Raw genomic sequence first — 17079 nt, forward strand, 5'->3', positions numbered from 1 at the left:
GAGTTTGCAATCTTAATATTTGCTAAACAGGTTATGTTTATCACTGAAATATTTGTAAAATTAAATGTGAAAAAAATTTCTTTATTTCAGACTGTGGAGTACGTGGGACTTGAAGCCAGTACGAGAAATAACATTTTCAAAGTCAGCCAAACCTATTGTAAGGTAAGATGATCTTAAGTATGCAATACATGGATTTTTCTTGGAGTGAGGGAGGGGGCATGGGGATGACACAACAACAACAAAAAAAACCCAAAGAAAACAACCAATCAACAACAACAAAAAAACCCCAAAACACTCCCCTAAAAAAAAAAAACCAGAATCACAACAAAATAGGCTTGAGTGTTGAACGTGGATTTGACATGAGAACAGGAGGTAAACTCCTATGTCTAAAAAGAGCAATGCAATCCTACTAATTATTCATGAAAGCAGAATGAGCACAAGTGTACTGTAATTGTAATGACAGTAATAACTAGGTTCTGCTTCTGGCAGATAGAAATTAGCAGGATTCCCTTGAGAACTGAACAATAGCTATGCTTCTTATTCTTAAGTTGAATATTTTTTTTTCCCCAGAATCTGTGTAGAAACCATGAGATATTAACTTTGTCGGGCTCAAATATCCAGAGTTTTTTCTCCCTGAGAAATAAATGAAAACACTGCACTTTCCCTGGCCATTTTTTTTTTCTGATGCTAGAAGGGAAATGGTGGAGAAGGGAGTAAAGGAAACTCAGAGGAGCCTGGAAGCTACCATTTTGGAGTGTTTGTGTAATTTTCTCTGAGTCCCCTTGATGATTTATATAAGCAGAATTATTCTCATGCCAAAGGTTTTCAGAACATAGTCAAAGGATTGAGTCTCTGACATCCCCAGTGGTACAGTACCCTGCATAGAGGTCTTAGAGTTATGCCAAAATTATATAATCTTAATGTTAGCACAGTAACAAATTACTCTGAAAAAATTTTGTTTTGACCATTGCTCAAATATTATTTAAAAACCAAACCACTAATCACCATTTTCTGGAAATTAAAAACATTGTCTGATAGCAGTTATGGTCTTTGTTACCTCCTTTAAGAAGCATATTTCACAAAGCCTGTTGATAATGATTTAGTAGCTATTGAATAATTTAAAGTTTCCTACTTAAATGAGACAGAAAATGGATGCTGACCTTCATGCTATCTAACATTACCCATGGCATCACTGAAGGGCTTTAGTACCATTACAGCTTAAGAAATGCCCAGCTGAACAAAAGTCCTTTGCTGTGCCATGAAATCTGATGGATTTAGTTTCTGCCGTTGTCCGCGAGCAAGTTCAGAGGGCGCTGAGTTCTGTTGCTGAAAAGCCTTCCTTTCAGAGGTAGAAGGGGCAGTCCAGGGAGAGAGTAAGGATGCTGCTACTGATCCTGTCCTTTTCTGACCCTACCCATGCATGGCATGTTGGAGTGCTGGACAAAGCTGCAGTTCAGCCTGTTTGGTTATGAAAATAAATAAGCAGATATATTCAAACATATTACTATGTTACTGTACTCACTGGGCCTTGCCTGAGAGCTAATCTTTGGCTATACTCTTTTGGATTTTAAATGTCTTCTAGCATTTTAAATAGTCAAATCAGATATAAAAATATATTGTCGTCTTGTTTTTCAGCCTTACATTTTCCTGTGATGGGCATCACTTGTTCACAGCGAATAGTGATGGAAATGTTATAGCTTGGTGTCGCAAGGACCAGCAGCGCTTGAAGTTACCCATGTTCTATTCATTCCTTAGCAGCTATGCGGCTGGGTGATGACTATTTTTGCTGCTAACTCATGTTTCTGATGCACTTTAAATCCAAAACAGATCATAGAATCTCTTATTTAACTGGATTTCAAAGTACTTTGAATGTCTCTGGAATGAATGAACAGGTTTTCAAAAAGAGCAGTCTGAGGTGGTTGTAAAATTGCGTATGTGCGTACACAAACCTGAAGCATATCTAGGTCACCAGGAAGCTCTGGTCATATACTCCAGTACCAGCAAAGTGACTCATAAATGCTCTAAGACACAAGTCAAAATGCTGCAATATAAAACATAATAGTATTTTTTTAAATCACTTCTTGGACAGAAGTATTTAAAAAAATTTATTGATAATGCTTATTCCCCCTCTTATGTTGTAAAATATCGGCAGCGTAAAGTTCTGTAAATATCTATCAAAATGTCAGCATATGTATATCTGATTGGTTCAGCGTGGTGTAGTTAGCTCTGGGATAAGCAACCCAAAACTTAAAAATCCAAGACCACTTAAAATTGCTTTTTTTGAGAAGCAAAGAACTTAGTAGGTGCTTTTTGCACCATCTTATTGTATTGTAATGCTAAAAACTGAATTTCTGTTATCTTTATATTTGTCATTTTTGCCTTCTGTTAATATTATAGTTCTCTCTGTTAATCTTCTCTGCTATATATAATAGTCTTTACAACAAGCAAAAATGAAATATTTGTCTTAGTAATGGGCAGACACCTCATGGCATCATGAAGCAATAGTTTGATCATGTTTTGGTTTTGTTTTTTAATGTCAGGTTAACCCCCTAACTTTGTAACACCTAGCTATTCCAATTCTGTGGCAGAATATATACTATATACACACACAGCTTATCTTCCAGAGTTCTAAAAAAAAAAAAAAAAAAAAAAAAATTAAAGAAGGCACAGATGTGTTCCTGTTCTAGTGTCACTGAAGTTCAATACACTGTAAAATGTTTGAATCTAACTGCTTGAATAATCAATGTTCATAGGCATCAGATGATTTGGAAGAGTTTACACAGATACACTGTGCAAATATGTTATTTATTCCTAGGTGCTATTTTTTTGAGAGGGGGAGAAAAAAAAAAGCCTCCATTGTGAAAGGCTTAACAAATTTGAATTCTTAGGCCAGATTGAAAATTAACATTTCAGTTGATGGATTTGAAGACCTCTAAACCTGACACCGTGAATGAGTGCCTACTAGTCATGCGAATGGTAAAACAAGAATGCTACGCAAGTCTAATGTAGTTACATTTTTCTCTTAAATTGGTTTGCTTTTTCGTCATTGACATGTTCCACTATTGCCATACAGATGAACTGCTGTATCTTCTCCTGTTTAAGGTTCATCTGCCTTCAAAACACTGTATATGAAATTGTCAAGTTGTGATGAAGATGATGTACACACAAGAAATCTTTACACTTCTTTTGAAAATTCCCATCTTCAATAAGGAAGTTGCAAGAATTTCTGAAGAACTTTTCAAACTAGAAAAACTTAAGAAAAATATTCTCATAGTCCATGACAAAGGCTGATCTTTAGTTCAGTTCAACAAGTGGCTACATACTGTATGAACTGAATTTTAAACTGCATATATTGTAGCAGCATTGTATGGGATGGCTTTAGTCATGTTTTTCACTGTCTAAATGTTAATGGAAGGTCCAAACACAGACTGAAAAGCTTCTTGGCTCATGTTGAAGTGATGTACTTTATTTAAGAGGAAAAAAGAATACAAGTATTGTGGGTTTGGGGTGCTTTTGTGCTCCCTGGTTTGGGGTGTTGCTCACAAAGGCTTATTTTTATAAAGTAGAATTCCACTTGTTACAAATCAATATGCAAAATTGCTGGCCTTGTAAAGAGTGCAATATTATCTATTTTTGTGTAAAAGTAAAAATGATTTTTTGAAGCAAGGAATATTTATTCAGCATAAGTCTGGAACTATTACAATAACATTGCAATAGTATCTGTGCATGAGGTACTGAAACTTCCTGTAAATGTCTCATTCCACACTGTCATTGTATATACACTGTCACATTGTTGGGTAATAAACCGATCTTTGTACCAAACTGAGATGATTAGAAACATGTTTTTGGCTTAGTTTCACCTCTTCTTTTGGGGATCTTGCACACCTTGCTCCAGACCAATTTCTGCTGGTTCTCATGTCTTGTATTTTAAAAATCATGAAATGAGCATGTTTATGGACTACATCATGTGGCTGTCAAACTGAATGGGGAGGGGTATAAGATTGGAAGTGGGGAAACCCTAGGCATATCACCTTGCACATGTGTGCATGTGTCCTTCTGTCCCATAGGATCTGTGGCTACAATTCGGATGAAGTGATGGCTCTCAAAGCAGACACGTTCCCTGTACTCCCAGCTGCCTCCTCCCTGAAAACCTAACTGAGCTACAGAAAGGCAGAAAAGCAGCTCCACTCTGGATTCTCTGAGGGAAGGAAGAAAAAGGTGCTGGGTGGAAGCTGGAGACTGGGATCTCTGGGAAGCTTCTGGCAGAGGATGCACAGCTCTTCCTGTTGGAAGCCAGGGTTTGGGAGAGGTTCTTGTGACAAGGCCTACCTGTCTGATACCACTTGCAGGATTCTGTGGTAAACCCAGATCATTATGTTCCAGTTGTGGTGAGAAAGGGATGGAGAGGCAATAGCTAGGTATTCTCTCACGGTGGGGAGAGGAGAAGGATTCTCCAAGCCATTACTGAAAAAGGGAACCCTCATTTCAGGTTTGAGATCCACTGTTCAGACAAAGTCATGGCAATGGATAGGAGAAACAGAAGAAAATCAGTAGAGAACTGTATCTGTGAACTGAATTAAACATCATAAAATTTTCTGCAGGAAAAATGGTTCCTGTGATGAAATAAAAACACCTTTTGACTTTGACTCTAAAATATTAACTTCAAGGACCTTCTTTGCATTTAAACTACATCTGTTTTTGGAGAAAGAGTTGAAAGAGTTCCTTGAGACTGAGTAAGAACCTCCCCATCCTCCGGGGTTTCTTGATTTTACTTTGCATTTTGTAGACAGAACTCTAGAGAGCAGTAGGGGGAAAATAACATCTGGTTTGCTACTGACAAACTTCTAGTTTACTGTTCAGTTTTCTTCATGCTTTGTTTTGTTTAAAGCTGTATTGTCTTTTTTTTTTTCTTGTATATGCAAATAGAAGCCATGTTTCCATATACTGCTACTCTGTCACAAAAAAAAATAAAACAAAAAAAAAGCACTTTTATTTAAAAAAGAATTATTTTCATTTTTATTTTTATATTTTTTATTTTGTAATAATTATTTTTTTATTTAAAAGCTCTGCTTGCCTTGAAAAATATCCACTGGAACATTAGTGAAGCTTCTAGAGGTACAGACAGCACTGTTTTCTTTGCTACTGTGGTAAACTACAAACTATTGACAAATGACCTCTATGTAGAGATGTAGTTGCCATTACTGCTCTGGAGTGGGGTCAAAAAGCCACTGATTTTGCATCTGGATTTCTGTAATAGGTGGTGCTGTGTATTTCACAACTTGGGCAGGTCCCTTTTGAAAGAGGATTAAGATACGTGACTAGTCAGAGTAGGCTCTTGCAATACCCTGGGCTACCCAGCAGAAAAGTAGTTGAGTGAAAACATGAGCTTGCTCACTGTTTCCAGCTTTGAGCTAGCATTCCCAGAAAAAAAAAAAATTAAAAATCCAAATTCTCTAACACAGTTTAATAAGGCCCTCATCAGGGGCTAGTTCATGTATATTCGGTCTTCAGTAGCTCAAGGGGGCCTACGGGAAAGAAGGGGAGAGACTCTCAGTAGGGTGTGTTGTGACAGGACAAGGGGTAATGGTTTCAAAATAGAGGGAGGTAGATTTAGATTAGATACTAGGAAAAAAATTTTTACAATGAGGGTTGTGGAACACTGGAACAGGTTGCCCAGAGAGGTGGTGGATGCCCCATCCGTGGAAACATTCAAGGCCAGGTTGGATGAGGCTCTGAGCAACCTGATCTGGTTGGAGATGTCCCTGCTCCTTGCAGGGGGGTTGGACTAGATGACCTTTAAAGGTCCCTTCCAACCCAAACCATTCTGTGATTCAAGGAACAGAAATCCATGCTAGCTGGTACAGGTATTGCATTCAAAGCCTATGGACCAACTCTGGTAGGAGACTCCTGGTTGTGGTGGAACATACGAGTTTGCAGATTAAAAAGAAAACATGTTCTGTAAAATACATGCTGAAAATAAACTTTAAAACAGCCATTTTGCCTCTTATATTTTAGCTTAAAGAATAATTTTTTAGAATCCAGTGGTAAAAATACTGTGTAAATTGGTGACAACTGTCTGATTATTTGAACCATCTAGCAAGTGCTCTTTGTCTAAGAGCACGTAAATCCTTTGTCTGGTAAATAGAGCCTTTTGTAGAACAGTGATGCAATTAAATGTGAATGAAGCAGGAGCAGCATGGGTCAGTTAAGCTTCCAATCGGTTTCAGGAACTCCAGTTAAGGTAAACTTAGGAACTTACCTATTTATTTCCAGTAATGTTTACCATCTTCCTGCTGCATTTCCTTCTCCCAGGCTACCTCCCTAAAAGCCATTGACTCAGTCTGCAAAGAGGCTGCCCTTCCTCCAAAGCACCTTTAACAACAGAGCTCTTCCCTCTTCTCTTTTGTATAGAAAATAAATGTGACTTGGAAATGCTTCTGCTCTGTTAAGATGGAATGAGAAAAAGCGCTGATGGAGGGGTAAGAGAAAAGGGTGACAAATGTATGTCTCTCCAGCGTGAACAGCCACCTTACTGGGGAGCAAAATAAATGAGACTGCGGTGACGGTACTTCTGCCAACATGTGAATTATTGGGGCAGACTCATTTTTCAGTTAAAAATGCTCATTGGCACTTGAACTGCTGCTGACCTTTATGACTGACTCTCAAATTTGTAACTGAGAAGTATATAAAAATTTATCTATAACGCTCAAGCGCTTTATTCTGACACACCAGCCTTCACAAGGTGAGTCTCAGTGGTCCCTTTTCCACAGAGGTTCATTTTTTCACACTGGGCTTTTTTTATTTCTTCATTCCTTTTTTTGGCGTGAGGACGGGACAGGCAGTCTGGTCTCTTACCCAAAACCCCCGTGTCGTACAAGCTTTGCCTGTTCGATGTTTCAGAGCCACCCGGATGGCTCTTGGCTTCCTAGCGACTGCTGGAATGGGGGAAGCAGGTGGCTGGGGCAATAAAGAGAGGGCGAGAGCTGGCCAGCCCGCTGCTGACGGGTGCCTCTGCCCGGGGCGGAGGAAGGCAAAGCTCGGAGACGGGACAGCGGGGTGCGGCGTTCCGCTCAGGGCCAGGGCCAGCTTCCCGCCCGGTGCTCTGCGGGCGGCTGGGGGCCGTTAACGGCCGCGCCCGCTGCGCGGGGAAGGCGGAGGGCGCCGCCTCGGCCGAGGGGCGGGAGGCGCGAGGATGGCGGCCGTTGGCCGCGGCCGCCCCGCCCCGCCCGTCAGCGCCGGCCCCGCCATGTGCCGCTGCCGGGCACCGAGCCAGGCTGTCAGCAGCCTTCCTCTCTGCCCGCCGCCACACCCGCACGGTGAGTGCCCCGCCGGCGCCGGGCCAGACCCCGCCGCTGTGCGGGAAAAGGTGGCGGGTGGGGCGAGGCGGCATGAGGGCGGTTGGACGGGGGCGCGCAGGGCAGGGCGGGTGGGGGCGGCTCTGGCTGGGGCGCCAGCCCGGCGGGGGGATTGCGGGGTAGCGGTGCTTACGCGCGGGGGTTTCTCCGTCGCTACGGCAGCTCTGGTGTCCCGGGGAAGCCGGGGCAGCACCCGCGCGCCTCCGCCGCCGGTAAACAACGCCACCCTCAGCCGCCGGTGCCCGCGCCGCGTGGAGTTACCCGGTTACCGCAACGGTCAGGTTCGGGCTTTGGGTTTCGCCGTCCCTGTCTTCGCGGGGGTGGGGTGCCGGGATCGTCCTTCTCCGAAAAACCGGCTTTGGCCGCGGGTACCCCTTCCCGCGGGCGGTGAGCTGGGGTTTCTGCCCAGCCTGCTTCCTCCTCTCCCCGCAGCTGGCTGGTGTGAAGGCGCGGGAAAGTGGCAGCTTTTCCTGCTGCCTGGATGGCAGTGGCGGAGGAGTAGATCTCAGTGCCCAGCTGCTGCTGGCGGTGGCTGTGAACGTGCGGTGCTGTAAACTGCTGCGCAGCAACACGCTTAAGGTAGCGCAGTGAGAAATCTGGGAATAACGGCAAGAAAAACGTTTCTGTCCTGTGGCTAATAAAGCGCTGAGCTTCTCAGAGGCGTTTTCTCTACTTTGTACGTTACAATGCAGTTCAAATACATTTTAAACAAAATTTAAGTAAAATAATCAAACTTCCCCCTATCTTGCTTTAAAAGGTCACAACTATCTTTTAAAGTTAGCCAAAGAAGTAAAATAGTAGGTAGGTCTCATCTTTCTGTCTCGGACCTTCTGGATCTCTGATGGTTTGCTGGACTGCACGTGCGCATAACCTGTATGCTGATGACAGATATATTACACGAGAGGATTGTCATTGTGAAATGTCACATGCGTTCAGCCGCTGTTTCCTTAGATTTTTAAGTGGTGAGAAGCAAGATGATATTTTTGGATAAAAGATTTGGGCATGGTGGCAAGAATTTTTGAAGCTTGATAGTTGGACTAGGTGCAGTACTTATGTTAGATGGAAACTGAGCCATTGAAGTTTGGCTGTTTTACAGTTACACGATCAGCAGTTATTTTCAAAGTCACCATATTTATGAAATGAACATTACATTGTCTCCATATCACTGACAGTAGTCTTGCCTTTAATTATTTCTGCTTGGACTACTAAGCTTCTCCTTAGTAGATGGAGTATAAAATTGTAGTAGTTTTCTATTATTTCTTCATGCAGCCACGGGACAGAGAAAGTGGAAGGATTCCTTACCTTCCCTCTCTGTTTGCAGAGCTACATCAGGTGTGATAAATCTTGGCCTAAGAACTGAGGTAGCAGGGGCAGTTGTTCCTGTCCCCTTCATGCACTGCAGATGAAGGGGAAATTAAATGTCCACCTATGTCGCACAGACAGTGATGCTAGCACAGCTAGCTAGTGCTCTTAGTCCTGAGGTATTTCTTAAATTTCTCTTACCTAAATAGCAAATGTAGAACTCCTTTTCTTTTTTTTTTTTTCCTCCTCTTCCTTTTTCCTTTGATATGCCAGTTTGGCATCTGTTTGGTTCAAGCAGTTCAGAGCTTGTGTGGAAGGTGTTCTTCAGAGATGTGAACCCCAGATTCTCTAGTCTAGTGATTTCAAGTTGACCACTTTAGATTGTTGAAAGAAAATAGAAGGCAACAATTTAGTTTAGGGCTTTTTAGATTGAATTCCACAGGTCAGTCTTTTGGTATGGCCTTTTAAGATTGCACTTGGAAGTGCAAGGGGGGAAATTTGCAGTGCAGCTTTTAATCCCTGTTGCTTGTATAAATCCATACTGAAGAGCTTGAAAATTGTATTTTGCTTCCATGTTATAAAATTTTTCAATTTTTTTCTGCATTTTGCTAACAAGTGTTTATAAAGTTTGGTAAAAGTAGGTTGCAGTCCTTACCCATATGCAAGGTCAAGCTGTACCTGCAAATATTTATGCAACTGCCTGGGTTATCATAAGATAAGCTGGCCTTTGAAGTGCTGTTGGGTACAATCTAATCTGTTCTAAAAACAAATAAAGAAAAGTTGCTCTTCATGAGTATTTTTATGAGCCCTGGAGATTAAGATCTTTGGCACAAATGAGTTAACTGCACCCAGAAAAAGGATGAAGTTCATATGAGGTAAAAAAACCCCAAACTCCAGAAAATTCAGCTGCCTAGGAGGCTGTCGCTACGCAGCTTTCAGGAGCAATGCCTTAGGAAACGCCTGGCTAGCATGGTGTGCCAGTCAGCAGAAACTACTTGGTAGAAAAAGGCCGTGTAGCTGCTGGCACTATTCTTTATTAACGTGATCAACGTTCCCCTTAAAAGAGAAGAGTCGCAGAAGACTCGATTGATGAGCTCAATGCGCTGCATGAAAATACACTGGATAAATGAGCTCCTGTATAATCCAGGTCTGCTGACATGCATCAGTACCATGTAGACTGCACGTAGTCTGATCACTAACATAGTTACTGTAACTACGGTGATTATCAGGACCTATGTATGTGTGTATTGATCTAACGTAATAAGGGGCTGCTGGAAAAAATCCAGGCATGAACATCAGTGAACCCAGCTGAGTAATTTCTGATTCAAGGCTTTTTAGGTAATTTAAAACATGGGGAGAAGTTATTCCTTTTGAGCACCAAAAGAAATGTGGCCAGCAGGTTGAGGGAGGTGATTCTGCCCCTCTACTCTGCTCTTGTGAGACCCTACCTGGAGTAGTGTGCCCAGCTCTGGAGCCCCCAACATAAGAAGGACATGGACCAGTTGGAGAGAGTCCAGAGGAGGGCCACGAAGATGATCAGAGGGCTGGAGCACCTTTCCTATGAGGACAGGCTGAGAGAGTTGGGGCTGTTCAGCCTGGAGAAGAGAAGGCTCCAGGGAGACCTTAGGGTGGTCTTCCAGTACCTTAAGGGGGCCTACAGGAAAGACGGGGAGACTCTCTTTAGCAGGGCCTGTTGTGATAGGACTAGGGATAATGGTTTTAAACTAGAAGGAGAGGCATTCAGACTTGATATAAGGAAGAAATTTTTTTACGTTGAGGGTAGTGGAACACTGGCACAGGTTGCCCAGAGAGGTGGTGGATGCCCCATCCCTGGAAACATTCAAGGCCAGGTTGGATGAGGCTCTGAGCAACCTGATCTGGTTGGAGATGTCCCTGGTCCTTGCAGGGGGGTTGGACTAGATGACCTTTAAAGGTCCCTTCCAGCCCAAACTATCATTCTGTGATCCTGTAGGCTACCCCCCAGATACAACACAAAGGTAGTTGTGCCATCCCAGGCATCTAAAGGCCTTGGGAAAACTTGACTATTTAAAAGGAGCCATCTTGAGACAGGGTCAGAGCCAATTGTCAGGCTGCAGCCTCAAAGGAAACACTGAGAGAGATCCCATGAGAGGATGTTTGAAGGAGGAGGCTTCCTCACATTGCAGAGGATGATTGCTCAAGGAGAGGATGTGTAATAGACTCTTGTTATTAAAAATTTCTTTTCCCTCCAGAGCTTTATTTCTGAGTAACAGTATTATTTCATTGAAGAATATTAAACTTAAGGTTATTAAAGAATATCACAGGTCCTAAGGACAGCAGAACCAAGTCTCAGCCAAAGCTTTATCTGCAAAGAGGACCAGTTCAGGACCAGTGAGTACAACTCTCATTGTCAACATCAATTCATATATAATAGGGCCTTAACTGATGTGCAAAGATGTACTGTATTTGCAGAGAGTGAGAGAAGGCAGAGGTATATGTAGCTTTGTAAGTGAAATGTTAAACAGGAGAAATCGGTCTTTTAAAGTTCTGGAACCAGAACTGTCTGTATGAAAAAAAAGAGATTAGATACTTATGGATTCTAAGCACTTCCAGAAATACAGTAGTTAAATATTTAAGTGTGTGTGAAGGCCAGGGTAGGAGCAGGATTTGGAACAGAACAAATATTTGTGCTTCAGATATAAACAAACCTCTTACTCGGGGTAAGCTGAAATATTCTCCAGTGGCTGAAAAACCTAGTACCAGACTTTTTTCTTTTTTAAAGTTCTTTTTATGAAACCTCTTATTCTGATTGTTTTCTGAAATCGCTAAATAGTTTACCAGAGAAGGTACTTTTTTTTTTTAAATTTTCCCCCATTTGTTGTTTCAGAATATAGGTAAGGATGTACTATGTTTGTGGCATTGTTTTGGAAACACAGTTTGGATTTTTTAAAGCATTTTTATGCCTAATAGCCTTTTCAAAATTCCATTATGGTCTTAGCTCAATCTCTTATTCAGTAGAAACTTAAAAACTAGCTGGAAGTACTACAAAGTTTTCTCACCAACTTCAGTGCAGCTAGTGACAGTTCAAATGGTCTAGCTCTAATGTTTGTAACTTTTATAGTTTGAGTGAATGAGTTGCCAGACAACTTGGGAGATCTGGAGTTCTCTGGACTGCTCATGGAGTTTCAGTTGCTTAATTCAGTTTAATTTAAGTGTATTCTTCAAAATTAAATTTCTAATTTGCCTCTGGACTTGGGCTGTGGCAAATGTAGAAATGGCTCTGTGACTTCATTTAGCTTTGACTTTTTTGGCCCTGTGGTCATTAGTAGTCTAGCTGTGGAAATGATAACAAAATTTAAATTATTAATATTTGTGGGGATATCGTTTTCTGAACGAAGATAAATGTGTTTATTCTTCTCTTTATGGATAGGTCAAGACTTAAAAGCTAGGGGGTTGCTGAACAAAAAGTCCAGAGGTTAACTGTAATTCAGAACCTCCTCCTCATATCCTTTCCACTTGTCCATTGTGAGTCAAAACACATCTGAAAATTGTCTGGAGGCTGTAGGTTGGTTGTGGGCTTTTGTACCGTACGTGGCATTTTATGCAAAGCCAGTTCCTCCACATGTATTTAATCCTGTGCCTTGTGAGGAATATGAGTTCAAAGATTGTAAACAAAGACCAAGACAAAAAAAAAAAAAAAAAGAGAGAGCTAATGCGTTCTGACATGATTTTAGTTCGTCAGGGTGCATGCAAGGGGGAAGCTTATGTTCCATTCAAATGACACACACATGTACAGAAAACCTGTTCTTTGTCTTGGCATATATTAAAGCTCTTGTTTTATTTGGCACGGTTAATATATTTTAAGGTAGCATTTCCCCTGCCTACACTTATACAAGTGCTGAAAAAGCTTGTTTTGCTTTTTCAGATTAGTGTTGAGCATGGTTCACCGTCATATTTGTGTTCTACCATCCCCTTTTACAGCACGGGTTACCGATGTTAGAAAGGAGAAGAAACAGCTGTCTTTGCCTTGTCTTTCAACATCTGTGTTTTGCAAAATCCATGCAGTTTAAAAGTTATTCCTCTGTTCTTTTTGTGCTCTGGACTGTGTACTTCTGTTGACTACCGTGCTTAAGGTGTGTATATAATTTTTTTTTTACAAGAACATTTTCTGTGTCCTCCTTAATTTCCTGTTTGTATCTCATACCCCAGTGACTGGATCAGGTAAGCTATTGAGTTTCAAGAAGATAAATTTCTGTAGTTCTGTATTTTGAAAGATCTGAGCCTAAAACTCTCTTGACAGAAATACAAAATGTCTCCTTTAGTGTGTTTGCTCATCCTCCCATATCCTTCTCATACCCTGTGTCCTTTGGATTGCGTAACTTTGCATTGGTTTCTAACTCTCGGTGCTAAACTAATCTTGCTTCAGGTGGCACTTGTGCAACACCATATATACAGGATCATAGGTGAATGTTTTGGCTGACTGAAACCTCAGCACCTAGTTTTACTAGGATCTTTTTGGCTGGATCTTACCCTCTCTTATTTGTGTCAACCTTGGTGGTTGTGACACCCTTTCCAAACACTCTTCAACTACTTCAGATCACATCAGCGCCTCTGAGTGTAGTTTCCAAGGAGGCTTCAAGACAAAGGGCCCCTTACACACCAGACAGGTAAACAGCACTTTTACTGCTCTACAAGTACTGCATACAAGTAATGTAACTAGTCTAGGTTGTCTGGATCTAAGTTGGCTTAGCCCAACTTCCAGCGACTTCAAAATAGTAACTCTTAACTTGTGCTGGACCAGTCCTGCATAATGGTGTCAGCATGAGGTCTCCTGGCATGCAGACCACCTAGGTCATGTATGTTATAAATTTATTCAAGGTACCAATATAGTAGTCTTGACTAATCTGGTAACAATGCTGAGGGCTGCATGATAACAAGTTGACTTACCCGCAAGCCCTCAGGGTGTAGCAATGCAAGAAAACTAAACACTGACATGGGTAAGCAAAATGTTGGAAACCACTGCATTATTTCTTCTCGATCTTTTATTTAATTTCTAAACTCCTTAAATCTGTAGTCAGAACTTCGACTTGTTCTCTATTTTGAAATCTCTCTCTTTCTGACGCTTGATGAAAGCAATGTGGCATTCATTTCCACTGCACACATTTCTGAACTTCACTAGGTGCAGCTGGGGTTGGAGCCAAACTGGGTAATGGCTGCAAGGTCCGTTTGTGAACAGCTGTTCTGCGTTGGCGGTCTGAACAAGGGCAACCATTTCTACACTGAAATAATGACCATCAACTCTGCATTTGTATGTTGTTTGCAGAATTCAGACTGAGTACTGGCAGTGGAGAATGCAAATATGCAATGCAATAAGGTGCTATTGAACAAGAGAACAGAAATAAATGGTGTCCGGTTTGTATTTGTGACCGACAGCCTGGCAGTGTCAATATAGTGGGCAAGGGATGGTTAGATTTCAGATAACTGTCTTCTCACTAATTGCTGTATTTGCTACCTATAGTTTTAAATTGTCTCAACTTTGTCTCTTCTAGGAAAAACAAAATGAAGGAACTAGTGTCAAACAGTACAACCAGTATATCTCAAGCCAGGAAAGCTGTGGAGCAATTGAAAATGGAAGCATACATGGATAGGATGAAGGTAAACTTAGTCTTATTGTTGATACTTTGAATTCACTCACTAGTTTGTGGTACAGCCTTCCTTTAATATTGCAGAAAGACTCAATCAGCTGAATTCAAAATTCTATGTTGAGCTATAAAACGGTATTCAGTACTGTGAATTAGTGACATACTAACTGCTTGGCTCTAGTGAAGTGATTTTCAAAGACTGGTGTCTAGTCTGCCTCTGTATGAGTGCCTTCTACATCTGTCAAAAGTGGTATTTTGTGAAATACTTAAAATCAGCTGGCAAATGCCCAGGTGCTCTACTTTGTCGCCCGTAGCTGAATATAAGTGCAGCTCAGGTTTTTCAGTGATAGGGTAAGCTGTCCTTTAAGAACTGGAATAAGGCTTAAAGATATTGCAATACTTTTGAATAATGATGAGCTGAGCTGAATTGCTTTGATTTGTTTTATTTTAGCACAGACGTTATTGCGCAAAAAATCTGTATGATTGCAATGTTCAGTTATGATTCTTCAAGTAGTTTGTGTAGTAACAAACCACTTGATAGCCTGTTGTATATGAAGATTTGGTTTTATCATGCCTCTAAATGTATGTGGATTAAATGTTAACTAAAGGCCCTCTTAAACAGAGGTTCTCAACATTTTTAACCAGAAAAGATTGTGGAATTATTCTTCCCTGTCATTCTGCCTTCCACTAGGCTAAAATTTTGTGAATAAATCAAGCACCTGAAAATGGATGCATTTACATAATCAATTTATCTGCAAACAACTGTAACTGAATTGTTACAAACTAACTATAACTGAGATTACAAACTCAGTAAGATGGTTTACAAATGTTGTACATTAAATCTTCGTGTAGTCTTAACTCAGTCTGTTTGTCCTTCCATCCTGTGTGCTGAAATCCTGCATGTAGTCAGCATGGGAGAAATAGTTATATAATTATTATTTTTAAATAGTATCAGATAATAAACCTACTAATTAGAAATATAGTATTTATAATTCAGAAATATTAGTGCCATTCACATGAGTAGTGAATCTTGCTTATGTGAAAATACAAATTTCAGTTGTTCCACTTTGTTGCAGTTTTTAGCAATGTCTTATAAGACCATTGAATTTACAAAACTGTAGTTTCTATCTTGTGTAGTCTCTTGACAAATTTGTCATGTAATAGATGCCTGTTCACAGGGACAGGTATTTCTGTTTCCTTCAGTAAGGGAAGGTCTGCCTTTTCAGTGTTGGATGGGGTTAGTCCCCTGATCCAGTTCATATTGCAGCTGCATAGAATCATAGAATCATTTAGATCAGAAAAGACCTTTAAGATCATTGAGTCCAACCATGAAGCTAACACTGCCAAGTCCACTACTAAACCATGTCCCTAAGCGTCCCATGAACAATAGAAGCGACAAGCAGGAGTGGGTGTGCATGAATGGCAGAGGAAAGCATTGGAAAAATATGGCTCAATTTATTGGAATTTAAAATTGTTGATACTTAGTAGATTTTCTTAAATTTGCTGTTATAGAATCAGTGGTAACTATCACACACCACATCATTAGCTCAGTTATGCAGATAGGTTCATTAACTAGAAATATAAAGTTCTTAATTACATATGTAAGGAAGACATAGATTATTTTTACAGTTGGTTTAATTAAAAAAGAACACAGTTATTAGCAACTGTGGTAGACCTAAAAACCAGATAGCTTGAAAGTGCAATTATTTGACTTTTTCAAAACAGCTTGGGACCAAAAAGACACCAAAGTAAATCTAATGTGTTTCAGTATTCTGTGAGTTCTATACCAACATAAACCAAATATGATTTGCAAAAGGTTGATGTCTTAATTTGTAGATATTCTGGTTTTGTTTAGTGAAGGGAGGCCTAAGGTGGTAGCTTCTGTAGGAAACTGCTAGAAGTCGCTCCCCTGGCAAGTTGGAGTTCAGTGGACTCAGCCAGGCCTAGGGCGGACCTGCTGCTGGCTAAGGCTGAGCCAATTGGTAGCAGAATGTCCCATGATAATGCCTCTGTGATAACGTATTTAAGAAGGGAAAAACAGAAAAAGAAAAAAAAAAAAAGAGAAGATGTGAAGCAGCTGAGCAGGGGCAAAGGTGCAGAGGGGGAGGTGCAGGCCTCATGGGCCTTGCAGGCTTCACCCTCTGGCCTCTCACCAGGTGGCCGACTGGGCCCGACTTGGCCCAGCCCAGCTGGAAGAAGTGGAGAGGAGATGAGATGGATGATGTGAAGAGATTCTGAGAGGCATCTGCCAGCCTGTTATGAAGAACTTTTCTTGTGAGAGAAACAGCTGCAGATGCCAAGGTCAGTGAAGAAGGAGGGGGAGGAGTAATGCGGCTCCTAGCCAAGATTCCCCTGCAGCCTGTGGTGACGACCATGGTGGAGCAGGTTGTCCCCCTGCAGCCCATGGAGGTCCACGGAGGAGCAGAGATCCACTTGGAGCCCGTGAAGGACCCCGTACCGGGGCAGGTGGAGGCCTGAAGGTGGCTGTGGCCCTTGGAGGGCCTGCTGGGACAGCTGTTCTGGAGAGACAGCACCCTGTGGAAGAGAAGACCCATGCCAGAGCAGTTTCCTGAAGGACTGTGGCCCGTGGGAGGGACCCCATGATGGAGCAGGGGAGGGATGTGAGGAGTTCTTCCCCCGACGATGAAGCAGCGGCATAAAACATCGCGTGATGGACTGACTGCGACCCCCATTCCCTCTTCCCCCCTGTGCCGCTCAGTGGGGGAAGGCAGTAGAGATAATGTTAAGCTTGGGAAGAGGGAAGGGTGGAGGGAGGTTATCTTGTTCTCTGTCTCATTCTC

The 17079-nt window shown here is 41.6% G+C and overlaps 1 protein-coding gene across 9 annotated transcripts in view; it reads left to right on the forward strand.

The window, feature by feature from the left end:
- LOC104480416 (guanine nucleotide-binding protein G(I)/G(S)/G(O) subunit gamma-4) overlaps positions 1-17079 on the forward strand; it is a 109480-nt gene that overhangs the window by 85154 nt on the left and 7247 nt on the right. Inside the window, exons 1-3 of one of the 9 annotated variants that reach the window (XM_086745917.1) lie at positions 7479-7636; positions 7788-7942; positions 14186-14291. In XM_086745917.1, the coding sequence (XP_086602043.1) occupies positions 14196-14291 (96 nt within the window). In that variant the 5' untranslated portion in view covers positions 7479-7636; positions 7788-7942; positions 14186-14195. Of the gene's footprint in view, positions 1-90; positions 163-1635; positions 3827-7129; positions 7317-7478; positions 7637-7787; positions 7943-8009; positions 8032-12807; positions 12858-14185; positions 14292-17079 lie in introns of those variants that run through there. The other 8 variants (XM_086745918.1, XM_086745906.1, XM_086745908.1 and 5 more) reach the window with 8 other exon arrangements.

This window comes from Chlamydotis macqueenii, chromosome 3 (genome assembly GCF_036417535.1).
Source record: "Chlamydotis macqueenii isolate bChlMac1 chromosome 3, bChlMac1.mat, whole genome shotgun sequence".
In the NCBI taxonomy this organism is placed as follows: Eukaryota; Metazoa; Chordata; class Aves; order Otidiformes; family Otididae; genus Chlamydotis; species Chlamydotis macqueenii.